Source organism: Punica granatum, chromosome 2, assembly GCF_007655135.1.
Source record: "Punica granatum isolate Tunisia-2019 chromosome 2, ASM765513v2, whole genome shotgun sequence".
Classification (NCBI taxonomy): Eukaryota; Viridiplantae; Streptophyta; class Magnoliopsida; order Myrtales; family Lythraceae; genus Punica; species Punica granatum.
The window spans coordinates 36,615,456-36,642,659 of record NC_045128.1 but is presented as its reverse complement, the minus strand read 5'-3'; the positions used below and the strand labels follow the sequence as shown (position 1 = coordinate 36,642,659).

The 27,204-nt window shown below is 40.8% G+C and overlaps 2 protein-coding genes and 2 pseudogenes across 3 annotated transcripts; 1 reads left to right on the top strand and 3 right to left on the bottom strand.

Moving 5' to 3' along the window:
- The first annotated feature begins 338 nt into the window (after nt 1-338).
- LOC116197678 lies at nt 339-2,899 on the top strand. 2 transcript variants are annotated; one of them, XM_031527874.1, is made up of 3 exons: nt 339-683; nt 829-2,122; nt 2,522-2,899. In XM_031527874.1, exons 1-2 carry the CDS (start codon nt 646-648, stop codon nt 1,829-1,831), a joined length of 1,041 nt encoding a protein of 346 aa, XP_031383734.1. In that variant the 5' UTR covers nt 339-645; the 3' UTR covers nt 1,832-2,122; nt 2,522-2,899. The 2 variants fall into 2 exon arrangements, with proteins under 2 accessions (XP_031383734.1, XP_031383733.1); XM_031527873.1 differs by having other exon boundaries at nt 339-2,122.
- A 6,632-nt stretch (nt 2,900-9,531) lies between these two features.
- LOC116193941 lies at nt 9,532-11,853 on the bottom strand (annotated as a pseudogene).
- Nucleotides 11,854-15,325: 3,472 nt separating this feature from the next.
- Nucleotides 15,326-20,019, bottom strand: LOC116196839 (annotated as a pseudogene).
- Nucleotides 20,020-25,790: 5,771 nt separating this feature from the next.
- On the bottom strand, nt 25,791-26,577 carry LOC116193940 (S-protein homolog 3-like). Its single transcript, XM_031522680.1, has 2 exons — nt 26,539-26,577; nt 25,791-26,156 (listed from the first exon to the last, which is right to left on the bottom strand). The coding sequence occupies exons 1-2, from the start codon at nt 26,575-26,577 to the stop codon at nt 25,791-25,793; spliced, it is 405 nt and encodes a 134-aa protein (XP_031378540.1).
- Between the last annotated feature and the right edge of the window lie 627 nt (nt 26,578-27,204).

The window sequence follows — 27,204 nt, the reverse complement described above, 5'->3', positions numbered from 1 at the left end:
AACTTTTTTTACCTCCATTTCTCTGTAAATAAATGAAAGTCATTATATCACAATAACCGAATTTTGAAACAACAAAAGATTAGTGATATAATGTCACTGGATTAGGTAGTATAAGAATTGGCATGAGGGGTCATTATATTTCGACCCTAGAGCACGTCAAATGCTGACTGAACATTTAATTTTTCAACGGATGGGTGCAGAACGGAAATTTGTTTCCACTTATGGGGTCTCTTTGCATGTTTAAACTTTAGGGAGACTAATACGAAAATTCACCTAAATTGGGGGCCCAAAATGCTGAAGGGCCCCACATACCCGCAAACCGGTCCATTCCCTCCAAAATCTCTCTCTCTCTCTCTCTCTCTCTCTCTGTGTAAAACCCTAAATCGTCATTTCTCCCAATCTTCCCGACCATAGATCTTCCGCGATGAATCTTTCCAATGATCACCGAGCTCCGCAATCCGCCGATTCGGTCCCTCCGAAGACCACCGTGCTTGTCCAATACAGCCGCCGGCGCCACCTCTCCGGCTGCCCGAAGCCCCATCACCCGGCGATAACTTCCGTCTTCTCCCGGAACAGGAACAAGCCAGTCTTGGTTCCCCGCCCCTCGATCCCGAGGAAGACGAGAGATCTCCCCAATATATCGGAATGCCATGCATGTGGGTTCAGGATCGACCTGAGCAGCGGTAGGCACCGACTCCAAACCCTATACAGCGAGTGGCGCATTGTTTTGCTTTGTAGAAAGTGCATTTCTCGGGTGGAGTCTTCGGCTATTTGTTCATACTGTTTCGCTGAGGTGTCTGATGGTTTCCGGTGTCGTGATTGTAATAGGATGATCCATAAGAGTTGTTTCATGGATTATAAGAGCACTGCGCCTTGGTCCTATTCGTGTTCTGGCTCAGAGTTCTCTGTTTGCGTTGATTGCTGGGTCCCGAAATCGCTGGTACAGAATTGTACATTGAGACGAAAGAGAAGTGCCGGGAAGAGCCGTGAGATGGCTTGTGCAATAACATGTGAGAGGATCAAAGATTCGGGGGACATTGCTAAACCACTTCAGAATGTCGAGAAGGGTGCAAGTTCTGTGAGGGGCAGCAAGAATGAGGACTGTGTAAGATCCAGTGATGATACAGTGGTGAAGGAAAATGTTCCCCTCCTGAGCAATTCCCTTGGAGCCAAGAAAGATGAAACAAATCCGCGGGAGTGCAATGAGACGGGTGCCAGTGATAGAGTGGTTGATGATGCTGAATTGGCCTTTCAATTGCATAGGTCTATGAATAGCTCGCCTAGAATATCAAAGAAGTTATGCTTAGATAAGAACAGAATGAGTATCATGGTTTACAGGCGGATAAAAAAACGCGTCGGCAACCAGTCTATTGGGACATCGGAGTCTGGAAATGTGAGCAATAGTGAGAGCAATTCTATATTTCCTATGACGTCACTCCTTGATTCTTCAGTAAATGTTCATCTGGGTGAACCAGATAGAGTGGTTGATCGAGGGTCTAGTCAGGACGATTGTGCTTGCATTGTTAAGTGTGCTGGTGAAGATGAAAAATTGCACGTACCTATGAAGGAGGGCAAGGGAAGTACGTCTGATGGCACGGGAACTGAATCTCAGTCCTGTTCAAAGCATGATGAATCCATGAAGCTGGTGGATGTAGGAAATGTTCAGAAGGATGGTCGGTATCTGGTAACATATTGCAAGAAGAGACTAAGTACCTCTCGCACTTCACAGAGAGTGACTGTAGGTCTGGGTTTCCTCTCCTCACATCCCCCAACTGAGCAGGTGAAGCCTCAAAATCATTGTGGTAGCTGTGGAGTCCGTGCAGTGCTTTGACGAGAAAAGGATGGCAGCAACCTACTGCAAGCGCAGCCATGATCTGATCAAGATCTCCGACGTCCCCATTGAGCTCGTGGAGCTGGAGATCCTCTCGTTCAAGGCGTATGAGCCCATTCTTCTCCTCGAGCGACATCGTTTAGTCAGTGTCGACATTAGGATCCGCAACAAGGGAGGTGGGCACACGTTGCAGATCCACACTATCCGTCAGAGCATTGCCAAGGCTCTGGTCGCCTTCTACGAGAAGTACGTTGACGAGTAGAGCAAGAAGGACAAGGACATCTTGGTCAGGTAATTAAAGTAGTTCCTTTTACCTGGAAATTCACGTGCTTAGGTTTTTCCTAGTTCATTGATGCCAAATATCAGCTGTGATCGTGGAACCCCATGCAAGCTCTGTTTTTTGTTTCAAATAAGTTCATGTGCCGCCAACTTGTAACCTATCTTGCACATAGGGAGAGTTTGAGTTTCATCGACCTCTTAATGATTGTCAGTAAGATGTCAGTAGGAGAGAAATAAGAATGCTGGTGACCTTGGATGATTCTGCAGGAAGTGAAGTTATGGTTGATGATCCATTAGAAATGAAGTATATGGATATATTAGTGCATTTTGTGAATTGTGGATTGCTCATGGAGACGAGCTAGTATAGCAAATTGCTAATGATGATGGGGTTGGTTTGGTAATGTTGGCCAGGTATGATGGTACCCTGCTTGTTGCGGACCCAAGGAGATGCGTGCCCCAGAAGTTCAGTGGTCACAGGGCTTGTGCGAGGTTCCAGAAGAGTTACTGTCGAAGGAAAAAGTGGATGCATATTGGACAACAGTTGCCCCGTTTTGCTTTTTCATTCCTGGTTTTGGTTTTTTATTTTGGAGTTAAGGACGAGCATATGGATTCTAGAACTTTGCTGCCATTCTTGAGATATAAAGAAGCTTATTAACAGGCCATATACTTTGTTTGTTTGTTTTTTGCAGACTAACATGGTTTAGTGTTATAGTCTCAACTCGTTGTGCGACATTATGAATTACTGCCTCATGAAGTTTTTAATATATTCATACATCTGTCGATGCCCTCCACTTCCAGTGTTGTATGAATGTAATTGCATTATTAGTAAGATGCTCTTCGTTATGATCTCCATGAGTAGTCTTTCTTTCTTTCGAGCTGTTTCACTGTGGCTGTTGCTTTGTTGTGTAGCTCCTTCTAGTGCAATGTCTGTTAAACCGTCGATGCTTTCGGAGACTGAGTGTTGTAGTTTGGTGTTGTGATTATGCTCGGAAGCGCGATGAGGCGCAATTTTACATTTTTGATTGGATCTCAATCATGCGCAGTGGTAAGATGCTTCAAGTATGGGAAAATTGAGGGTCTGGTGTATGGTAGTGTGGGGTTAGACTACATCTAGTGTCATCTAAAACGCATGATGCTCGTGTAAAGCTGCATTGGGTTGGATTCGGTTTATTTACGTGTTTGTTGTTAGCGTCCGACATTTGCCCTCCTTCGTCCACTGTTTCTCTCTACAATTCCCCTCCTCTTTTTTTAATATTTTAAAATACTTTTTATTGCAAAAAAGTTCGTATTACATTTTTGCGGGAGACCTAAACACAAAATGAATAAAGACAAAATGTTTTTCCTTGAAAAAAGGATTGCAAAGAAAAAGAGACGGAATGAGGATGTAATTTAAAAAATTTCAGAAGTTAGGGACCATAACATAACATTTTCCTGATAAAAAATTTAATTGAAGTACGAAAACGATGAAATAAAAAGGAAAATGGCTAAAACAGAAAAGTAAGCAAAGTTATTGGATGAAAATGAACAAAATAAAAAGAAAAGAAAATAGACTAAAATAGAAAACAATCTAGAGGTAGCGGGCTAAAAGTGCAACTTTCTTTTTACAGGTCACAGGTTCTGTATCTATTGGGACAACACTTACTCTTTTATTAGTTATTTAAGATTTCTATTTTATTATACTAGATCTTGAACTTTCTTTATAACCGTAAAAACAATTTAAAGGCCATCATCGATCAAAGAGAGGAGGATGTTGGAGTCTCATAAAATTATCATACTCGGTCATAACGGGTACGTACATTATGCAATTATCACAATGCATGCATGATTCAATATTTCATTGGCAACTTTGTTTGATTTCTTTGAACAAATAAGAAAAGAATGAACTCGTGAATGAAGTAGTCTTGATCGACTAGCTAGTGATAATATATTGAGATTGAGAATGAAGTAAAAATATTCAGCAAAGGGAATGACGTAACAATTAGATGGGTGAGCACTTTTCAACATTTACAAAAACGAAAAAAGGAAAAAAAATAGAAAAACACAGCTGTCCTACCGTAGCGTAGCGCTCTTTTCTCCCATTATGTCTCAACTTAGTCATCTTTTATCTATTTTTCTCCTCCTTCCTCCTTCCAAGTGGACCTCAGATGTTAATTTTGCGTTTAAGTTTTAGAATTGAGTAGAGTTGAATTTTGATTTTAATTGATTATAATGATTGTATTGTTAAATTATGATAAAAATTTAATAAAGTAATGAATAGTTGAGAAAAAATAATAATTGCGTTAATTATAAAAAAATAATGAATAATTGATATAATTTAATATTAAAAATTGAATTGAATAGTTAAAAAAATTGAAAAAAAAATTATGTTATTGAATTGAAAGTAAATAAAGTTAAATAGCGTAATAAAATTAAAATTGGTTTGTAAAATGAAACATGTTGTAATATTCAGCAGAGGAAATGATGTAACAATTAGAATGGGTGAGCGGTTTTCAACATTTACAAAAAAGAAAAAAGAGAAAAACACAGTTGTCCTACCGTAGAGTAGCGTTGAGGGTCGGTCCAGCTGGGGAAGAATTTTCGTGAAAGAAGAGGCTGCGGGGAAAGGGAGCAGAAGGGAATGAAAAGGAAAAGAGAAAGAAAAAGGAAAGAATTGACCGGGGCTTCAGCTGAGAACAGCAACGGGCAGGAGGTGAAGATGTTCAGAGGGTGAGCTGTGAGGTGAAAAGGGGAGATTTCGTGAGCAGAAGGAAGAGGAAGGAAAAGGCAAAAAATTTATGGCTGGCTCAGGTCAGGTCAGGAGAACAGAGAACAGAAAAAGAAAAGGAAATGGAAAAGAAAGAAAGAGGGAAAATGACCCCGCTTTGACTTCTGCTTTCTCTTTTTTCCTTTTTTAATTATTTATATTCATACGGGTGTTCATCGACCGATAAATCGATTTTTGGGAATGCATCGTCATTTCCGTAATGGGGATTTCGAAATCATGAAATTCGAGAAATAATCAACTCTATGAGAATTTTAATTTGTGTTAGTGGAGACGGAATCTCGACAAATCGATATCAAGCCCCTTGACGCGCGTCGATTGTAAATTGCTCAATTATTTTCGGATTTCTCGTCTTTTCAAACGGGCATCCAAAAAATGATACGAAAATACTGTTGCGTTCAGAAAAATTTAGAGGTCAATATTATGTAGAGAATTATTTTTCGACCTCGAGTATCGCACTGAATATTGAAAATTAAGATTAATGTAGCAAAGCCCGAGAATATCCGCAGAGTATTTTTCTGAAAAATGTAAAATCGGATTTAAATTAAAAAATGTTTCATTTTCAAAAGTTGTGAATGCTCGAGCAAAGAGTCAAAAATACTTCCCTCCGATAAATGATTGAAATGAAGATTTTGCCCTCGTTAGAGTCAGTGAACCAAAACGGGATACTAACAATATATAGAGAGAGAGTTGAGGTTAGAAGAGAAATTGATAAGCATAGTTGGTACTCAGAAAGGAGAAGTAATTAGGGACAAGATATTATTGTGTGATGAAAACTTGAATTCATAATGCCTTAATTGAAGAACCCACTCGATTAGGCATAATTATGTTTATTTAGGTCAATATGTACGTGAAATTCGCCAAATATGATGGCATATACAGAAGTAGTCGAAGCTTTTTATTATGGACCCTAATTTTATTGTAGTTCATATATTACATCGCCACTTCCCGACTTACAAATAATATCTATATACAATAACAGATTAAAGAACATCTTGAAGATGCCGAATTATTTTATTTTTATTTTTTGTCACCAAATTGTTGTCCTTCTCGATAGCTTCTTTTGGCTGGGTTCGCTCATCAATTCTATCAACAAGAGCAAAGGGAAAATGAATGCCACATCATTTACTTAAATTCCCGCGGGAATATAAATGAATAATAAGAAATGATAATTTTGACTAATTCTAGAAATTTATTATAATCCAAAATAATTTGATATGAATATGAATTTGAAGCAATTATTAATAGAATGAATTTTATCAATATTCATAGAGACCTCTTCACTTCCTTTTGTGAAACTCTTCCATACCATTCCCTTCCTAGCTAGGTTGAACGAACTTCTTTGTCCATCTTCCATTTAGGGAGTTAAGGCTTGTCATGAATTGCCTAATAGAATTTTGTATTTTGGCCGCTATATATAGGCAAAGGGAGCCATATACTTATTTGATTTTAAGATTAAAATTTTACTTTACCCGACTCAATTATATTCTTCCATAAATTCAACATTACAATTATTACTGTTTTTTCTTTTTTCTTTCTTTTAACTCATTTTTTTTCTAACCATTTTTATAATTAATTTTTTAATAATAAATTTCATATCTACTTTACATCTATATATATATATATATATATATATATATTCTCACACATCCATATATTTTTCAACATTAATAATAATAATCTTTTTTAATCTTTTTTTACTCTCTAAAATTGAATTGAATTGAGTTAAAATCTCAACTAAAAAATCAAACACACGATTAATATGTGACTCAGATTGTAATTCAAGAAGAACCAGCTTTCCAGTCATTTCTTCGTCATTTTCTTCTTTTGTTTGTTCCCTAATTTTGGTTTGGAAATCAGCGAAATGCCTGGATCAAGTGCGCCCTATACGAAATATTTTCGTAGCCCAAGAATTGCCTTATGAACAATATACTTACAGAGACTTCTGCCAGACTTTTTACCATTTCTATGGTGCAACAGAATGTCATAATCTAGCGGGATATTATAACTCAAGCTATATACATATATATTTATATATAGCATTGGAAATTCAGCTTCCATATATTAAGTATGCTGTCAAGGTTATAAATGCGGATGATATGCTATCAAATATTATGAAATGAAACTTCCATTAAAATGGAACCAGTCCCACCACCAGCTATATTTCTTTTGAAGCAATATTGGATTTTCTTTCTTTCTTTTTTTTTTGGATTCTTTTATCTACCGTCTAGCTTGAATTGTTACATCCCCTAGGTGAATGTACATAATTTGATATCTTCTTTCCCCCACTTTTATTCCGTCGTTTCTCCAGGAAAGGATAAACGAATGGACGTAGCATAAATGAATCACCCCAAGTTGAGTCTAGTCATGCAAATTAATAATGTCACTACTTCCTATGTCAACGTGACCTAAGATATATATATATATATATATATAGAGAGAGAGAGAGAGAGAGAGAGAGTTGAGGTCAGAAGAGAAATTCATAGGCTTAGTTGGAACTCAGAAAGGAGAAGCAATTAGGGCCAAGATATTATTATGTGATGAAAAATTGAATTTATAATGCCTTAATTGAAGAACCCACTCGATTGGGCATAATTATGTTTATTTAGGTCAATATGTACGAGAAATTCGCCAAATATAATGGCATATAACTTCATTATCATGCACGGCAGCCATTTATTTAATGAGCTAACCAACAGTAGTTAGCTTAACCGTACCGAACTGGCAGGCGTTAGCATTACCGGGGCCCGCCAAAAAAAAGCTGCATGGTTGCCATATATGTCTGTGCTAGTTGCCATATTTAGTATTTACGTCCATGCATGGTTTTTGATAGTGACAGTGTACGGTTTTGCATGAAAAGCTCCAAACTGCAAATCAACTGCGTTTACACGTTAACTCTAATTGGCAAGTTAACTCTAAAAGTCAGCAAGTCATAATTTTTGCCCCTTTTTCTGGTTTACTTTTTTTTTTTTTTGTCCATGCTTTATATGCCCAGGGTCACATTTATATGCTAAGCACGATCGGATATAAAGTACTAATGATAAATGTACACAAGCTTATAAATGCGAGCGAAATTTTCTCTCTTTGTATTAACAGACCCCTCACTCGGTCTAGCCACCCAGAGGAGCATCAAAAATAAAAAAGAAAACAAAAAAACAAAGAATGAGTGCAAGTAAAAGTGAGTGACAGGAAAATGGTAGAGAGAACATCATGGACAAAACAAAAGGCCAGAAGAAAATGCTGAAGTGTCGTCAGAGAGACTCGAAAGCAATGAATGAAAATGCTAGAAACTTGAATCAAGTTCTTCATTCAAGTTCAATAAAGACAGCTGACCAACAAACCAAACTCAGAAGAGAATCAAGTTCCAGCGTTCTGCAGTTCCTCCCCTTTCGGCTTCGGCTCCGCCTCCACTGCCCCAGCCTCCGTCCTTTCATTTTTAGGCATTGGCTCCTCCGCTTTCAGCACCAGCTCCTCATTGTTCGCCACTCCGTCGTCTGCGGCCAGCTCCGGCTCGTCGCTGTTCAACGCTGCGTCATCTGCCGCCAGATCTGGCTCATCGCTGTTCACCTCTGCATCATCTGCCGCCAGTTCTGCCTCATCAGCGTTCGGGTCGGCTCCATCCACTATAAGCTCTCCCTCTCCGTTGTTCGGCGCACCGGCTGTAGCTGCTGCTCCGTCCCCTTTCGGGACTCCGTCCTCAGTTGCGGCAGTGTCGGGCCCGTCCTTATTTGGGGACCGTTTCTACTCCGTTCGGTACAGCTTCGGGTTCCAGCTCGCCCTTGTTTGGGATGGCATCCTCCGCCGCTAGCACCACCTCTTCCCTTCTCGGGACGCCGTCGTCTGCTGCTTCTGGACCTTCTCCGTTTGGTGCACCTGCTTCCACTTCTGCTTCCCTTTTGCCTCATCCACTATAAGCTCTCCCTCTCAGTTGTTCGGCGCCCCGGCTGCGGCCGCTGCTCCGTGCCCTTTCGGGACTCCGTCCTCAGTTGAGGCAGTCTCGGGCCCGTCCTTAGCTTCGGGTTCCAGCTCGCCCTCGTTTGGGATGGCATCCTCCACCGCTAGCACGACCTCTTCCCTTCTCGGGATGCCGTCGCCTGCTGCTTCTGGACCATCTCCATTTGGTGCACCTGCACCTGCTTCCGCTGCCAGCTCGGGCTCACTTTCTGGAGCAGCGGCAGCTCCGTCCACTGGCAGTTCAGGGCTGTTTGAGGCAATTACAACCAAAGTTTTCATAATCGCGATTCTACCTAGAATCGGTCGAGGGTCGTAAAATCGTGAATCGTAGAATCGTAACGTGAATCGTAAGATTCTACCTAACATTAAAAACATAGCATATTTATATATGTACTATCCTTTCCTGAGCAAAAAAAAAATCAATCCTTGATTCCTTATATTCAAAAAAGGACCAAAAACCAAAAACCAACAATAAGTTATAAAAGGCTTAAAAGCACAAAATATCGTTACAAATTATCGAAATTCAAAGTCTAAATCATAACTCAAACTCTCAAAGTAAACTGTTAACAACATAAATTATAACACAGAAGGTCAAATCTCATCCAAATCTTCATCGTTACCAACATCATCATCATATAAAGTATCAAATTCATCCTCTTCGGGAAGCTCTAAGTCATCAACCGTGGCATGCTGTGGGGTGAGCATATTCTCTGCATCTTCATCGCCAATTTGACTCCCTCAACTTTCTTCGTCACCATCATCCCCACAACCAAGAGCACACAAGTTAAAATTATGCCTTGAAGTTACAGTATTCTCTGTCTCCTCTTCGGCAATCCATTCATCGTCGGAAGAAATGTCATCCACTTGAAGATCAACTTGCTTCCTGATCTTCTTATCCTTCAACTTCAAATTGTACATCACAAATACTAAATCATTTATCTTCTTTTGATGCAACCGATTTCTTCTCTTTGTGTGTACCTAGGAAAAACCAAAAAACAGTTAGTAGATATATTAAAACGAATTCTAATAAGCACATGATAAAAAAAGGGAATTCATAGAATACCATTTCAAAAGCACTCCAATTACGCTCACATCCCGAAGAGCTACAAGTCAAACTCAATATCTTTATACTAAATTTTTGCAACTCTGGGGTATCGGCACCATATGACTCCCACCAATCTGCCGATGTCTTCTTGAACCTCATAGACTTTGCCGATGAAAATCCAAAGAGGCCTCTCTCATGCTTGAATTCCTCTAGCTGCAAATCAACCTTATCCCTTTCTTCATCGTCTAACATTATATCCATAACCTTATATAATCCACGCATAACTTCCCTATCAGCTCTAAATTCAGAAGAGAAATGCAACTGATGATTCAAATAATAAGCAGCAGCATGCAAAGGCCTATGAAGTTGAACCTCCCATCTCTCATCAATAACCTTCCAAATGGGATCATAGCTAAAAGCATGAAACGAGCATTTATTAGATACTTTCAAATAATCAAATTTCTAATATAAATTTTAATGATGCATAAGTAATTAAAGATTAAGCATATAGCAGCTTATAAATAATTTTACCTCTTCCGATCATCCTTGAAGTTTGCTTTGATTTTCTGCTTTGCTGTCTCCATCTCATTATAAATAAAACCCATTGCGGGCTTTTCATCCGAATCCACCATGCGGAGCACCTTAATGAGAGGATATGTAGCCTTCAAACATGTATTAACATTATTCCAAAATCTATTATTCATAACAGTACGCTCCGCATACTTTCCACCTTCTAACTTCGCAAATCGACTCCCTTTCCATTGCATGGATGCAAACATAGTTCGTAGAGATCGAAGAGGCATAAGCATGGCAAAGCGAGTCTAATCAAATCTTTGCCCTTAGTGAAAGCTTCAACATTGTGATGAGGAGTGTTCTCGAGTAAATGAAGGTCGTAATCTTTCTCCCTTTCATTATCGTCAGCTCAAGTACCTTAATCTTCTTCTCTAAATCCTCTAGCATAAGATCTATGCAATGAGCTGCACAAGGAGTCCAAAATAACTTCTTCCGCTTCTCCATTAACATCTCACCTGCCGCCCTGTAATTGGCAGCATTGTCCGTGACAATTTGAACTACGTTCTCTTCCCCAACTTGCTCAACTATATCATCTATCATCTCAAATACTTTCACTGCAGTCTTGGATATATCTAATGTGTCAGTAGAAGTCAAAAAAATTGTTCCCTTAGGGCTATTCACTAAGAAATTGCATATGGACCTTCTCTTCTTATCAGTCCAACCATCTGACATTATAGAACACCCCGACTTTTTCCATATAGTTTTATGCTCCTCAAGCAATGACATAGTGTTATCAACCTCTTTTCTCAAATATTTATCACTAATCTCATGATAAGACGGCGGTTTCAATCCAACACCATACTTCCCAATCAAATGACACATCTTCTCAAACTCAGGATTCTTCACACAATTAAATGGAATTGCACTTGTATAGAAAAAACGGGCAATTTGCATGCAAACATCCTCTCTTAAATCCTTCTTCATCATTTGATTAATTGTTGGTTGTTTTTGCTTGCTTTGAATGTTCAAACTTCTCTTCTTAAAAAAACTAGAAATTTCAGTTGTTTCCTTTCCCTTTCTCTTTATACCAACCCCTGCATCTTCATCATCATTATCAACGTCTACAACATCATCATCCTCCAAACCACAACTACTAGCTTGTTTTTTCTTCATTGAAAGACCCTCTAAACGCATACAAATACTGAGCATATTATTCTTAACTTCATCAGGAACAGCATGACAAGGTGCCACGTTAATCTTGGTACATCCTAAGTGATGCTTCAATCTATAGGGACCTCCAGAAACTACCTTGTCACAATATTTACATTTAATTTTTAACCTCTCTACTGGAACTTCATAACCGTGTGCCCATGCCGGATCATCTCTAACTCCAGTTGCATTTTTTCTAGATTTGGCCACTGTCCCGGTATTACTAGCCGATGCACTTCCAGATCCACTTGCAGAAGCCATCTCTGTTCAACCCAAACTCAATAATCACCCACTCAACAAATCTAACATAAACTCAAAAAAAATCGTCCAGCGGAATTTACAGCACAATCAGTGCAGGCTCATTAGAAATTACAGCACAATCAGCAGACTCATAAACCTAAGGTTCTGTTATGATACTATCAACAGTTCAACACAACAATTTGCAATCTCAGTTCAGTTCAGAATCAGAATTTAGCTCTGCACGAGTCTCTTCCCCTCACTCTTGTATATTATCATTCTGTAATGCACTTCTTAATCCTAAGTCTGATTTTCTAGCAAAATTGTAATCTCAGTTCAGTTCAGTTCAGTAATCTCAGTAATCAGTAATCAATTCAGCAGACTCAGTGATCTCAGTTCAGTTCAGTAATTAATAATCAGTAATCAGTTCAGCAAACTCAGTAATCGGTTGAGTTCAGCAATCTCACTTCTGTAATGCTAATCTGGCATATGACTGACCTGCTCGAGATTACTAATCGAGTAATCTCACTTCAGTTCAGTAACCTCACTTCAATTCAGTAATCTAATCTCACTTTAGTTCATCGAATTAATCAATTAATCGAAGCAGAAGGCCATTGGATGTTCAAGATACGGTACCTGGAGTCTGGAAAGTCGAAAGTGGACGCTCTCGGCTCTCGGCTCTCGGCTGGACAGACTGCAGTGCAGAGACAGGATGAGCAAGCAACTGACTGGAAGCTTGGGCAAAATGCAGAGGCAGAGCAAGTAACTCACTGGAAGCTCGCGCAGATGACCGGAAGCAACTGACGGCAAGCTCGCGGAAATCAGAACTCGAAAATTGCGAAATCGGATCTGCGGACCGGCGGAACTTCAACCTTCAAGCTCGTCGGAGTCAGAACAACCGAACAAGACACACCGGTACGGGCAGAACAAGAAGAATCGTCTCGAAATGGGGCGGAAATTGAACAGCTCGGAAGATTGAAGAAGGCCAGTGGATTAGGGCATGGAGATGTCGGGGAGAAGGGGGGAAGCCGGAGAAGAAGAGGGGGGGTGAGAAGAGTCGGGCTCATTGCCAATGGGCTGGGCTTCGGCCCGAGGGCCCAAATCAGGCCTGCCCTCTGCGCCAGCGTGGGCCGAATCTGGAATCGCGGAATCAGCCCGATTCCGCGATTCTGCGATTCTGCGCCCGATTCAGCCGATCCCGATTCAGCCATAGGATCGGAATCGTATGACCCCTCTAGAATCATAGAATCGTACGATTCTACGATTCGAATCGTGATTCTAAGAACCATGATTACAACTGCCGCCGCCACCGCCGCCACCACCAGTTCGGTAGCGAGTTCGTCATCAGCAGCTTCAGCTGCTACTACTGGCTCATTTACCGGTTTTGGTGTGGTTTCCACTACTGCTTCTTCGGGGACCACCAGCTCTGTTCCAAGCTTCTCTTTGTCAACTAAGGTTACAACTCCGGCTTCGTCACATACCCCCTCGACCACTCCTGCCCCTGCATTTGGTATTACCTCTACTACCGCTGCAACAACCACCGTTACCTCTACCAGTACAGCTGCTAGAGTGCTCGAGCTCGAGACCCTTCTCGTAGCAGCAGAGCACAAGAATGTTGAGCTTGAAGAGCGGATCAGTTCCCTTGAGAGGCAATTGCAGAACCGGGTGAGGCAGAGGCCCTTATTTTTTGTATCGATCTCTCTCAATCTTCCTGTTTTTACTGAATCTCATATCGGTTTGAAAGCTATGTTTCAGTTTCTTTGGATTTGAGCTTCAGTAGATTTGTTTAATCCCTTCGTTGATTGAAATTTGAAACAAACTCTCATATCTTCGTCTATTGAATTGATAGAAGAACAAAAGTCCGAAGGGACTTTCTTCCTTTCCTTTTTTTTTCAGTTAAAATCGATTTGGTTTGTCAGTAAATCAATTTTGTTGTGACAAGATGCCGAATCAACCGATTTGATGAGTCGATTTATTAAGATTAATCCTTCCATCACTCATTAGGCAGGAATTCACATCGCATTTTTGGATGGAAAACTTAACGGTAGGACTAAAGTGAACAAATAGTGTAAGGTTCAGGATGATATTGAATCAAAATAAAAGTTTAGGGCGGAAATGAAAAGGCAGCGAAAAGTTGAGGACTAAAAATGACTTTTTCCTTTTTTTTCCTTCGTCGAGGAGATATACTAAAAATCCTGATTTTTTTTATTGATTTGCGATAAAGTACGTGAAAATTGCATATTTCTTAAATTTGGATTGACCGCTTATGCATTTCGTTTTCTAATCCAAATAGAGAGAAGCTGTGGTGGAGGGGAGCTTCTCAAAAAAGCTGCGACAGGCTAGTTACTGTGCCATGAGGGGTGCCATGACAGTGGCGTCGATCATAATTGGTATTGGGGCCGAAATTGGTAACTGGCACGAGATGGTGGAAGTCAGCTTCTCCGGGTTCATCGGAGCGATCTTGGCCTTTGCCATAGAAGAGTTGCTAACGGCGTGGTCTGACAAAAAGACCACGGAAGCTCTCCTAAAGCTTGCTAGGGCAAGCCGAGAAGCTACAGAGGAAACGGTGGAATTAGGGCGAGTTCCTCCGATACCGATAAGTGCAGATATCCCCCGCCCTTGGTTGTTTGCTGCTCTCAAGGGCGTTTGCTTCGCTGCTGGGTCGATCCCCCCGCTGTTGTCAGCGGTTCTCATCAAGAACTATACCCTGAGGATGTGGATGGTGGTGGTTGTGGCCACCACCATCTTCCTCCTGACCGGCATAGTCGGCGGGTTCTTGGAGAAGGCTTCAGTGGTCCATTCTCCGGTTCGAGTCGTCGTTGCTGGGTGGTTTTCGATCGGCATCAGTTTCGCCTTCAGCTGGATTTTCGATCGTATTGAATTGGGATAAGGTAAGCTGTTATGAATCAAATTATTTAGGGACCAAATTGTAATAAAGAAAGAATATTGTTCTCTCTCTTCTTGGTGTGGGATGTCACTGTGTCCAATGGGTTGTGCATGATTTGGCTTGAAGCGTTCGCTCAAGCAAACTACTATGGTTAGTGTTTGAGGTGGCCTGAAGGATTTCTTTCGAGATTTAGTGATCTAGGGGTTTCGTTGAGATGACTCTCTAGCTGATGATGGATTCTAGAAATTTGCTGTTATTTTTATAGCTGTATGTATCTGTAAAACTCGTACCAAATCATTGAAATGGATCCTTCCCCAAATTACAAATGGTAAAATAGGAAAAACTCGAAACTGAAGGGGACTAACTCGAAGGAGGGAAAAACTACAGGGGCAGATTGACAAACAGTTAGCCCTTTAGTCCCTCCTCTCTTCAAATTCTGTTCCGTCTTGTAGAACTGAATTAACACCAATCAAATTCCCACCGCTTTCTCAGGCTAAACTCGAGGCCATTCTACGGCTCGCTCGAAATCAGGACCCTGACCGACACCCTGTCCGGTCGAGAACTAAGGAAGGATGCCCCAAAAAAAATCTAGAACAAAAGAAAAAATAATAATACGAAAACGATCGATTTTAGACAAGATAGAAGAAACAGAGGAGAAACTAAATTTCATTGACCGTTAATGGCCGGTTCTTTTCCCTTTCCCCTAAATCACGTCAACGCCACCTTCTTAGTCTGACCAGCTCTCCTTATTACGTTTTAATTTCTTCTCCTTCCTCCTCTTCTGCTAAACATCGTCACATTCGGTAAGAAAAGCTAAAACAAAACGAAAGAAATGTCTCCGAGCAAATTGCGAAAAGCCATCGGGGCTGTCAAGGACCAGACCAGCAACAGCCTAGCAAAAGTCGGGAACAGCAGCTCCCTCTCAGACCTTGACGTGGCCAATGTCAAGGCGACTCGTCACGAGGAGTTCCCAGCGGATGAGAGGCACATCCGTGAGATCCTCAGCTTGACGTGCTACTCCCATGCCCACATAGGCGCCAGCGTCAACACTCTCTCTAGGCGCCTCAGTAAGACCAAGAATTGGGTGGTGGCACTCAAGTCCCTCATGTTGATCCACCGGTTGCTGGCCGATGGCGACCCTGCGTATGAGGAGGAAATATTTTTCTCGACGAGGCGAGGGACCCGCCTCCTCAACATGTCTGATTTCCGAGACACTTCGAGGTCCAACGCCTGGGACTACTCAGCATTCGTCCGCGTGATTGCCCTGTATCTCGATGAGAGGCTGGACTACAGGATGCAGGGAAGGAGAGGGAAGAAGAGTACGTTCGGACTCGATTAAGAAGAAGAGGCTCACCAACCCCCCCACAAGGCCACGCCAGTCCGTGAAATGAAAGTCGAGCAAATGTTCTCCAAGATGCATCATCTGCAACAGATCCTAGACCGTTTCCTCGCACGCAAGCCAACAGGTTGGTGTAGCATCTTACACCCATTATCACCAATAGGAAGCTAGAGACTCACCGGAAGAAAGCTCTTCGAGTACCATTATCATCACTCCTTAATTTGAATAACGTCATGATGACAAGAAGAACATGCGAAACAAAAGAATGCAGCACGTCAGCTACATTAAAAAAATGTCAAATTTTGGCAATCCTCTTTCGGGTTTAGCATTGCAGCGTCCTCAGCACCTGCCACAGCTGCCTCCAGAGCCCCAGCCACAAAATCCACATCTTTCTCATTCGCTTCTTCCCCTGTCTCTAGCTCCTCAACGGTTACCACCACCACGAGTGCATCAACACCAGCAGCTGGTACCTCTGCTTTAGCCGCGTCTTTTGCATCATTGGTAGCAAGTTCGTCATCAGCAGCTTCAGCTGCTACTACTGGCTCATTTACCGCTTTTAGTGTGGTTTCCTCTACTGCTTCTTCGGGGACCACCAGCTCTGTTCCAAGCTTCTCTTTGTCAACTGAGGTTACAACTCCGGCTTCGTCACATACCCCCTCGACCACTCCTGCCCCTGCATTTGGTATTACCTCTACTGCTGCTGCAACAACCACCGTTACCTCTACCAGTACAGCTGCTAGAGTGCTCGAGCTCGAAACCCTTCTCGTAGCAGCAGAGCACAAGAATGCTGAGCTTGAAGAGCGGATCAGTTCCCTTGAGAGGCAATTGCAGAACCGGGTGAGGCAGAGGCCCTTATTTTCCATAGAAATCAATCTCTCTCAATCTTCCTGAAAACCCTTTTTACTGAATCTCATATCGAGGTTGCTCCGATTAGACAAGAGAGACTCGGTCTCGTTATAATCCCCACTGGCTCTTCTTCAAGATTCCAAGTCTAGAACATTACCCAGAGCAAAAGAATCTGCCACAGGGTAGTACACGAGCATGCATATGCACACAGCCATACAACTCTTAAAAGAATATGATCTGGCTTGGACAGCACAGACACACCGAGCAAGAGACCTTAAGGGTAGGAAACTCGACGCTGAGACTATCAGTGTCTTTACCCTTTTCCACAAACCCTTATTAAGAACCAATTTCAGAGTCGGCCTCCCCAACCAAAACAAATAAGCGGTGAGGACGGCAGCAAAAAGACCAAGGAAGATGGTACTCAGAAAAGGATAGGTGCAGAGACTGATATGGTCAGACCTATTCATAGCACTGGTGAAATAGTGCGGCAAGTCTTGCCCAGAACTCTTTACTTTGCTCAGCTGTGGTCCAACTAGAATAATAAAGAGCTGAAGAGCAAACACTGGGAAGCAGAATCGTATTATATAACATGCTGTTCTGGCATTCCACTTTCGGCTCAAAATTCCCAAGTCCAACTTCTCTAAAAGTGCCCGAAGGAGGAAGACCAGAGTAAGGATAAGCATGGTTCCGCAAACCCTAGATATGAGACAATGTAGCCCTTGCAGACGGTCTCCTGCCATTTGAAATTGAGAGCATCCAAAACTTTCCCCTCACGTCTCGACAAGCTTAATCTAATAATCTCACCCAAACCCCATCAGATGGCAAACAAGATAAATCTGATCCGTATGATCCAAGGACCACTAAAATAGGTAAGCTGGATGTACCCTCGACTATGAATATGGAGCGCGGAAGTAAAATGAGTAAAGAATGCAGAGTAGCCGACTGGTATCAATAGAGCAACCAGGCAGCTGGTGGCCACACCACCGAAAACGTCAGTAGCAACTCTTGTCAGGGGCATTACCCGAATCACAGATTCCACACATGCTCTCTGCCAGCATGGATACAGAAAAATCTTCAGGCAGCAACTATTCTTCCCTATCCTATGGAAGAATTACTTGAGCAGTCTCCAAGTAATCATAATCCAAGTCACATCTAATAAGCCAGAACATGAACTCTTTCAGGGCCCACCAAAATCCAAGTCACAATCCCGTGGATATCATCTTATAATCTGTTCCAGCTCTGAACCCGATGGTTGCACAGCTGCAAGCAATGTTAAAAGCTGCGTCTTCTTTAGCACAAATACCAATGTTTACAGCAGAGACACCACCAATGCATCACCATAACTTCTTTTGATACTTCCGGAACTGAAAGTTTTGAAGGCAGTAAGCATCATGATCAATGCTCGGCTCGGCTAAATGCTCATTCGAATACATGAATATGCAAAAACTCTGATGGCAGAAAATATCCAACAGGTGGAATTGCTATAAAATAGAACTTATATTCTCATTTCATCCAAATAACTGAATGCTTCAGATTATCTTCATACAATTTGCTCCCCTATTTGTAAAGGTACAAGACATGACATGAGTTGTTTTAGCCTAGACCAACTCAATTCATGCATTACTATAATTCATATATATTTATGTCTAGCCATCTTGATTCTCCATATTGCAATAGGTTTTGTGCTTAGTTTTGTGCGTTCTACATAATATCCTGGTGAAAGGAGAAGAATTAACCCACCCAATCCCACCAAGAGGAACAGCATGAGAGGAAGTCATGGCACGCTTAATAAAAGGGTTGATGAAAACCCCCTGCATATTGCAAATGTAAAATGCAAGAAAAAGTCAAGTAAAATTGTAGAAACTGAGATTTTTCTCTATTTCCTATTCCTATTTCCTTTTCCAGTATTCAGCCCTTTTCCATGATAATAGTTGAAACGATTGAAGATATTACCTTCCCCTTGGCAGCTTCCACTCGGACTAATGCCATAGCCGGAAACCAATTGGAGCCTACCAAAGACAAGTAATATATGCTTAACCACTACTACAGAGTAATGTAGCTTCAGAAGAAAAGTTGAAACAAAAATGTAAAAATAGAGGGCACTCAGCATTCTAGATCATCCCTTGATAGACGAAATTATTTTAAGGAGTCCTTCGTGAACTCATATATCAATACCAAATACACATGCACTAAAATCTTCCCAAGGCAGTTTTTCTACTCCAAGAAATTTATCCGGGTCTCAGCACTTACCAAATGCATTTTTTCTTGAAAAGTCAGATTGAAGACCGAGGGGGGACTGGATTCGCTGTTTATCTTTCTTTGCCAAGTCAGTGCAGCTGGCTTCCTGGGGTCAACCTTAATCTAGAGATGAAAATACAAATTTTTATAAGAGGGTCATCCCATCTTATATATTATCATGCCAACATATTCAAAACACAGAAGAGGCATAACTTTAGTCAATATCTCAGGACACTAAGAGATGTGCACAATTAACAACTGATCAGTCAAAGCTATGATCAGTCGACTTTGAAAAATCACCGTCTAAACTTGGGAAAACTTCACTTTTAAGTCACCAGACGAGCTCTGTCCGAGCCAGTTGCAAGTCGCTCGACGATACTAATTAGACAATAAGTGTGAACTCAAAATATCCCCCGCAACCACCCAGCAGCCGCTGATAAAGACAACCTTAAATGAGTTGCAGAGCACCGGGGAATCAATATCAAACATTTAAGAAAAACCAAAGCAAACCGCGAAATGGATCGATTTCCAGCAGGTGCTGCACGGGAGAGAGATTTCCACAGTAACCACAGTAGGAAGCACGGGGAACTTACGTAGACGTGAACCGACGCAGGGAATCTACGATCGAACCAGCCGGATTGAACAGAAACAGGGAAGCAGCGCAAATGCGAAGCGGCTCAGCTGACGGAATCTCTCCCGCCAGAAGCAGCGGACACCGGAGGACTGGATTCCGTGGAGAGGGGGATGAGGGAATGGAGAAGCCGACGAGCTGAGACTGGAAAGAGAGCGATGTCGTCTTCTCTTCTCTTCTCTTCTCCTCTTCTCCGGTCGATTGATGTATTTGGGTGGTTTGATAATTGGGTGATTTAAGATGGAATGTTAAATTGGGTTTGACAAATATTAATTCCAGCCGTTAAATCACACTAACTTTTAATTCTAGCCTTTATTATTTACATATTTTATCCCTATTATTTTAGTTCTTTATAATTTTTACATAAAATACTATTCCACTGGTAATTTGATGAACATGAATTCTTTTCTTGAAGTACCAAGTTGCTTTAAATTTTTTTTACTCGATTCAACTCAACTCCACTTATATTCAATTCAACAACACAATTATTACTTAATCAATATTTTATTTCAACTATTCATTATTTTTATACTTTTTTTCATAATTTAACAATATAATCATTGCTTAATTATTATTTTATCTCAACTATTTATTATTTTTTCATATTTTTTTCATAATTCAACAATACAATCATTATAAACTAATTAAATTAAAACTCAACTCAATTCAACTCTAAATCCAAACACATTCCTAATGGTGCATCCTTCCAGATCCACTGCAAATCGAGGGATCGTGACCTCGGGTTGAATCTCATCGAGCCAGGCCGAAGGTATCCGCTCTCAATCGCCCCTTACTTCTTTGACACGATGTTATTCTTTTGCAAGGTGTCGTGGGTTGGCGGGCAGGTCATGTTTGACTTCTACGAGGCCATGAGAGATGATGCCGATAGATGTACGGAGTACTGCATGGGAGTGGGGAGAAAGGATGCTATCGTGGGATTCAGGGAAGATAGTCCAAACCCTGATATTGTTACTCCTTGGAAGAACGTAGTAATGTCGACGAGCGGGAATATTATAATAAAGTTGTGTTTTGTTTGGATTTAATGTTTTTAGGTGTTGAAATTTTGTTATATTTATTCTTTGTTTTACCTTGGGACATTTACGGTACGCTCATGTCAGCACCCAATTTCGGTCCATCGGCTCTAGGAGGGCAAAATTGTCATTTCCCAATTTATTACCTTTAAAATTTTTTTTTTAAAAAAGGGTCAAGTCGGTCAGAACCGGTCAGCGTCGGTCTGACCGATGGGACGGATGGGCAGGGTCGGTCAGGTTTGATCTAACCGACCGTTGCACCACCCAAAAAAAAAAGGGAAAAGTCAAACGAAGTTTGACTTTCCCTGTTCTTCTTCTTCCCGCAGCTCCCGTCTTCCCCGAATCCGAGAAGCTAACTCCCGGCCGATTCTTCGGAAATGGAGAGGATTTCCCTCAACGGCCGGAAGCTAACTCCCGAGCTGATTCTTCGAACGGGGGTTTTTTTCTAAAATATCCGAACCCCCAAGCTCTCTCTCGGGGGGATCTCTCTCGATTTTTTTTTTAAAAACCCGTAGCTTATCAAAAAAAAGGGGCAGCTGGAGGAAGGGGGCAGAAAACAAAAAAAGAAAAAAAAAAGGATTTTCTCCCAGAGCTCGATCTTCGGAACTTCCCCGAGCTCGGACGCCCATTCCACCGTGAGCTTCGACGCTCTCTCTCTCAGGAATCCACGGCCCACAGCTCGTCCACGCGCGCCTGAGGCAGCTCGAATTTTCGGATTTCTTCTCTCGGCTCCACACACTCTCTCCCACGCTCGTTGCCTCCGAGTTCGCCCTGGGTCTCGCGCCATCCCTCAGCCCGCTCTCCCGTTTTTCCTCCAGCTCAATCATCGCCACCACCCGAGCCTCTCGCCGCCCCGAACCAGATCTCTCTCTCTTTATTTCGGTTTCTTTTTCTGCTAACCGGGTCAACTCCTCTCCGGGCCAGCGCAGGTAGCAAATCGATCCGGATCCAGCGCACCAGTCCAGATCCAGTGGCCCAGTCCAGATCTCGGCGGCCCAGCCCAGCGGCTCACCAGCCTAGCTCGGCCCAGTCCGGCCCAGCAGCCCAGTGCGGCCCAGTCCAAATCCCAGCAGGCCCGTTTGGCCCAATCCAGCTCAAACCGGCCCAGCCCAACTCGTCCGACAGTTTTTTTATTTTTTATTTCTTTTATTTTTGTTTTACAGAATCACCCATCAACTTCTCGAACTAGGTAAATCCTCTACTTAGTGGCATGTTTAGGGCTCCATTTCTGAATTTTTATGTTTGCTTGGATGAATATGATGCGAAATGAGTGTTCTTGGGTCGTGTGGGTGATCGGATTTGTCCCGAACTTGATTTTACGAACTTTCTATTTTGTCACATTTCAGTCCAGGGGACATATTTTATTTTTTTTAGATCTGCCCCAAATTTCAAAATTATTTTCAATCAAGTCTCGGTCATTTTACTATTTTCCAATCAGTCCTTGGATTTCCCAGAATTTTTCCAAGAACCCCAAATAACTTTTCAAATTGTTTCAGTTTAGTCTCGGGACCATTTTTCACCCTTTTCAGATCTGCCCTGAATTTCAAAAATTCTTTTCAATAAAGTCCCAGTCATTTTATTATTTTCCAATCAGCCCTGGAATTCCCAGAATTTTTCAAGAATCCATAGGAACTTTTCAATTTGTTTCATTTTAGTCCTGGGGCCATTTTTTTTGTTTTCAGATCAGTCCCGATTTTCAAATTCATTTCAAATAAGTCCTAGGACATTTTCAGTAATTTTTTACACAGTTCCCAATTTTAGAATTTTCAAATCAGTCCCCAATGTTTTAGAATTTTCAAATCAGTCCCCAATTGTTTCAGAATTTTCAAATCAGTCCCTGATTTTTTAAAATCGTTCAATTTAGTCTCCTGGACATTTTCTAAAAATATCTTACCCTTTTCTACTTGGATCACCCACCGACAATGTATGTGCCGCATTTAATATTTTATTTTTGTAATTATATGTATGCAATGTGACCATGTCGGAAATTAGAGTTTATCGGGCGGTCAACCAAATGACTATCTCGACGACTCGAAACCCGTAAATCAAAGCATTCGACAAATTTCTAATTAACATAAAATTCTACATACGGGGTAATCGGGACGTTGAATTTGGCTAAATTAAATCACTTGACTCTTTTAAATAAATTGTACGAATTGATTAATAATCTGTAATCACGTCGACAGTTCAAGAACTGTTAGCCATGCCCTTTTCAAATTCACAATTTCAAAAGCACCGAGATACGTGCAACGTAATCTTGATTTTCATACATATACATATTTACCGATTCAAGGGCATGATTACTAGTTTTTGTCCTGCCGTCACTTTAGTGTAGATTTGTGTTTAGAACGGGTTAAAACATGGAAAAACGGATTAATCACAAACTCGGCATAATCAACATGGGCAAATAGTCAAGTAGAGGGCTAGGTTTTGCGTTTTAGGTGAAAACACTCTTAATCTATAAAAGCCATATTGCCACGATACTGAATAATCTAAAAATAACCCACACATTCGAGACTCGACCACAGACGTCATGTCTATCGGGTCCGTTTTAAATAATGTCGAATGCTACATACCCTATACATCATCCCTTTTATTTGTTTTAGGGTAGGATTTGTATGCCAAAATACCCCGGATAATAATTGATTAACTCATGTAAATTCGACAATAACAAAATCTCATTGTTTGTTTATTTGCCCTTGCTTGTTACATTCTTGTACTTATTTGTTATGCGGGTCGAGCCCGGTCCTTTAGAATACGATTCACACTGGGTCCAACGCCCATAACCTTCGATCACGGGGTCCAATGCCCCCATACACCAAGTGCGCATTTAATTTAATTTTCGGTCTTTTACAAACCATACGGTGAGCATGAGTGGAATAATGATCGAACGCGAACCAACTGGGATTTAGTCATTATAACTTGCCTTTTATTTATTTGAGAGAACAATATAAGGTTTTATATTATACATATATTCATGTAAAATCCCGGTCGGAGAGTGGACGGTTAGAGTATTTATTCGAATTTACGATGTCAAAACGCATAAGATGAGCGGAACTTAATTAAACGGTAATTAAATTAAAATGGCAAGCCTAGACAAGCTAGAGTACCGAAAGGGCGTGTGAGATATAGGCCCACACGTAATAGAACCCTCGAATTCGGAACCTCGGGTTTCGCAGACCATATGCCTTAGCAATTAGGTGTACCCCGTACCCCTAGATCCGGGCAACTCATCGGCCCTCGACCTTCGGGTCGTAAACAGGTAGTGACGACTCCTTCTCACGTGCGTCCGTTGCGCGTCCCCAGGAAGGTGGACACTCCCAAGCCGCATTGCATTTAGGCGTGCGCATGCGTGCCCCGACGAGACGAAATTCGGGTGCGCACAGCTCACATCCTTTATATTGAATAACTCAAAATGAATCGGTCATTAAAATTTTCACGGATATATGAGAATGTTACCCTAAGCACGTCTCTGTTCCTTTTTATAGTATTAGCAGTAAGACAGACACGTGCATTGCACGTGAGAATATTCTCAAAAGGTTTCAGATCTAGCCTCCATCAACATCACGAATCTCTAACTGCATTAGTGTATGTGCTGATTGTAAACCTTTTGTCTTCTTTTTAATTAGTTAAATTTGCCGTTAAAAGAGTTCGAAGAAGTACAAATTGTTCTTTGAATCCGCTTCTTTCTAGGAAAGATTCTTTTTCGGCTTTTAGACTTGATTTTAGTTTTCTTCATGAACTGATGGAGATAAAGATTTTTTTCTGGCCTTCTTGGAAAGATTTTGGCATTCAAATCTCAAGGATTAATAGAGAGACATAGTGGAGAGTTTTTGTGGTGGTCGATTTCAGTAGGTGGCGCTTTGTCGGCGACCACCACCCCCTCATGTGGGCGTCGTTGACCCCATATGAGCGTGTGGTGACTACCAGCAAGAACCAACCACTCTATCTTCACCTTTGATTTTCTTAAAAAAAAAAAGAAAAGAAAAACCTAGCCCTTTCTCCAACCGGGTGGTTGCCGAGGATAGGGGCTCGGTCAGTGAGCCCTATCCCCAGGATGGGGTTGCCGACGGCCAAAAACCTCATCCCAGGGGTAGGCAAGGTCCCGACCAGAAACCACCTAGCTCAAGAGAGGGTTAGTTTTTTTTTCTTTTTTTTTTTTCCTTTTTTTCCTGTAATTTTTAAATTTCTCAAATAAGAAATCACCACATGGACAATTTGCTGCCAACTAGGATGGATTTAACGGTGCTAAGTTCATATCATGGCTGGTTATGGAATGGACTAAAACTGTCATATTTTTAAATGATTTAGGACTGATTTTTGCAAGTAAAACTTATGAGACTCAAGTTCAAAAATAACAAACTTTTAAAATGGTACGTTGAATTTAAATAAAATTAAAATTTCGTATATCCCATTTGTGATATTTCGTACTATGTTCTTTTACAAAGTTTCGTGTAATTTATAAAAATATTTTGAAAGATTTTTGAATAGTTTTTAAATCACCACCACAAATGATATTATTTAATATTATATCTTTGCAATTTAATAATATTTCTTAAAATTTCTAGATATAATATTGTAGTGAGGTGTAAAATTTATTATTATTTTTTCCATATATTCGAATCAATTTATATCATCTTCCATTATTATGTCTCGTGAAATGAGCAAATTCTCCTTTACTTATGTATTAATTAGCTAGACATTATGCCCGCGAGTTGCACGAAAATATTATTAGTAAAAGAAAATAATAGAATATATGGTTTAACAAAAAAGTAATAATCTATAAGTTATTTCTGTTTTAAAAATTTTTGAATCCCTTATTCAATTTCTCTACTCAAGTTATTTATTAGAGATACGTTTTTCTTTAGTTTCTTTCAGTATATGAATATCACTAGTTCCTTTAAGATTGTAAAATCTAACCCTTAATTATATTTTGTGAGTGAAGCAAAGTAAAGTGGAAGACATATATTTGAATCAAAATTATCGTAGTCAATTGTCAGGGTCTGGACGGTTTTGCCTGAATCCTAGGATGTCATCCTTTGTCACTTGTCCCCTGCAGTAGTTCTTGCACCTGCGCATGTTATCCCTTTTGGTCCTGTAGATGTCAAACACCTTATGTCCACCAGCCCATGACATTCCGCAAAAGAACAACGTCGTTCCCCGTAAGTAAAGCGCGAATCTCAACTGGTACTTCTGGTTCGGCCCCATCACATGCAATCCAACGTCATCATCTCCCGATTTGCAATGGATATTGAAGCTCGCACCATTAGGCAAGTCGTTAAACACAACGACCGTGACTTTACGAGGTTTAAACCACCAATTGAGGTGTGCTTCCGCTGCTACAGCCATTGCTTCCTGTGAAACCACCAGACATAGGATATGTATTAAAATAACAGGATTCATATTCGTCAAACTCATGCTTGCTCGATTCCGTTCTCTCTCTCTCTCTCTGGCCACTCTGTCTTAATTGATTCTCCATCCAAAACAAATAGGAGTTGCTTATATAGCACGTCCTGAAACTTTGCCCAGCATGCACTTCCATATTTAGATTTAATCATTATAGTCCCAATAAAAATTGTACTTAACATATCAGAATTTACATCCTTTTTTGACTTGGAATAAGGATTTACGTCTGCATGCCAAAAAAATAAGATGTCTGGATTTACTTAAATATGACTATATGTGAAATGAAAGTATATAAATTTGTTACAATCTAATCATTGTTATTAAACCAGACCGGATCAGAAGTGGCACCTTTACCAGTCTGGTCCTGCATCTGGACTGAATGTGCATTATTGGACCACTAAACCCATAAAATCGGTTGGTTTTTAAGGTCATTGAACAGGCTGGTTTATGAGTTTTACGGTTTGCTAGAGATTTTAAAAAATTATTTGTTGGTGGATGAATTTGAACCCTAACCCTCTCACTCCCCAAAATCTTATAACGCATCTCACTAACCAAATGGGCTTCCTAGCTTTTTCCTCTTACATAGTACGACATTTATTGCTGTTATCTGGTAAATATTATGAGTTTACTGCAATTTATCTATTTTTCATAATAATATAAACATATAATTTAAATTAATTAAACGTGTGGTCCGACCCATCAAACCTTCGATTGAACCCGTAAAACCATCAACCCATACCCTAGCCAACTCGATGTTCGGTCCAGTTTTAATAACGCTACATCTAATGGATGGAAACATAAACATCACTGCGATTACTTTGGTAGCTAATGATTCTCTTTTCGGTGAAAGGCAGCTAATGATTTGGATTTGGATTAATGCAACTTACATTGTAAAGCCTATTGAAACTTTTCCCAGCATACACTAATATATTTAGGTTTAATTATTATAGTCCTGATAAAAATTGTACCTAATATATAAATAAGGATTTACATCTTT

What these genes read in the sequence shown, in the direction of transcription:
- LOC116193940 (XM_031522680.1), bottom strand. Translation starts at nt 26,577, where the DNA reads ATGCAGGACCAGACTGGTAAAGGTGCCACTTCTGATCCG. An exon ending in AAGGTGCCACTTCTGATCCG is followed by an intron (nt 26,157 to 26,538) that starts GTCTGGTTTAAT and finishes GTGGTTTCACAG; the next exon opens with GAAGCAATGGCTGTAGCAGC.
- LOC116197678 (XM_031527873.1), top strand. Translation starts at nt 425, where the DNA reads ATGAATCTTTCCAATGATCACCGAGCTCCGCAATCCGCCGATTCGGTC.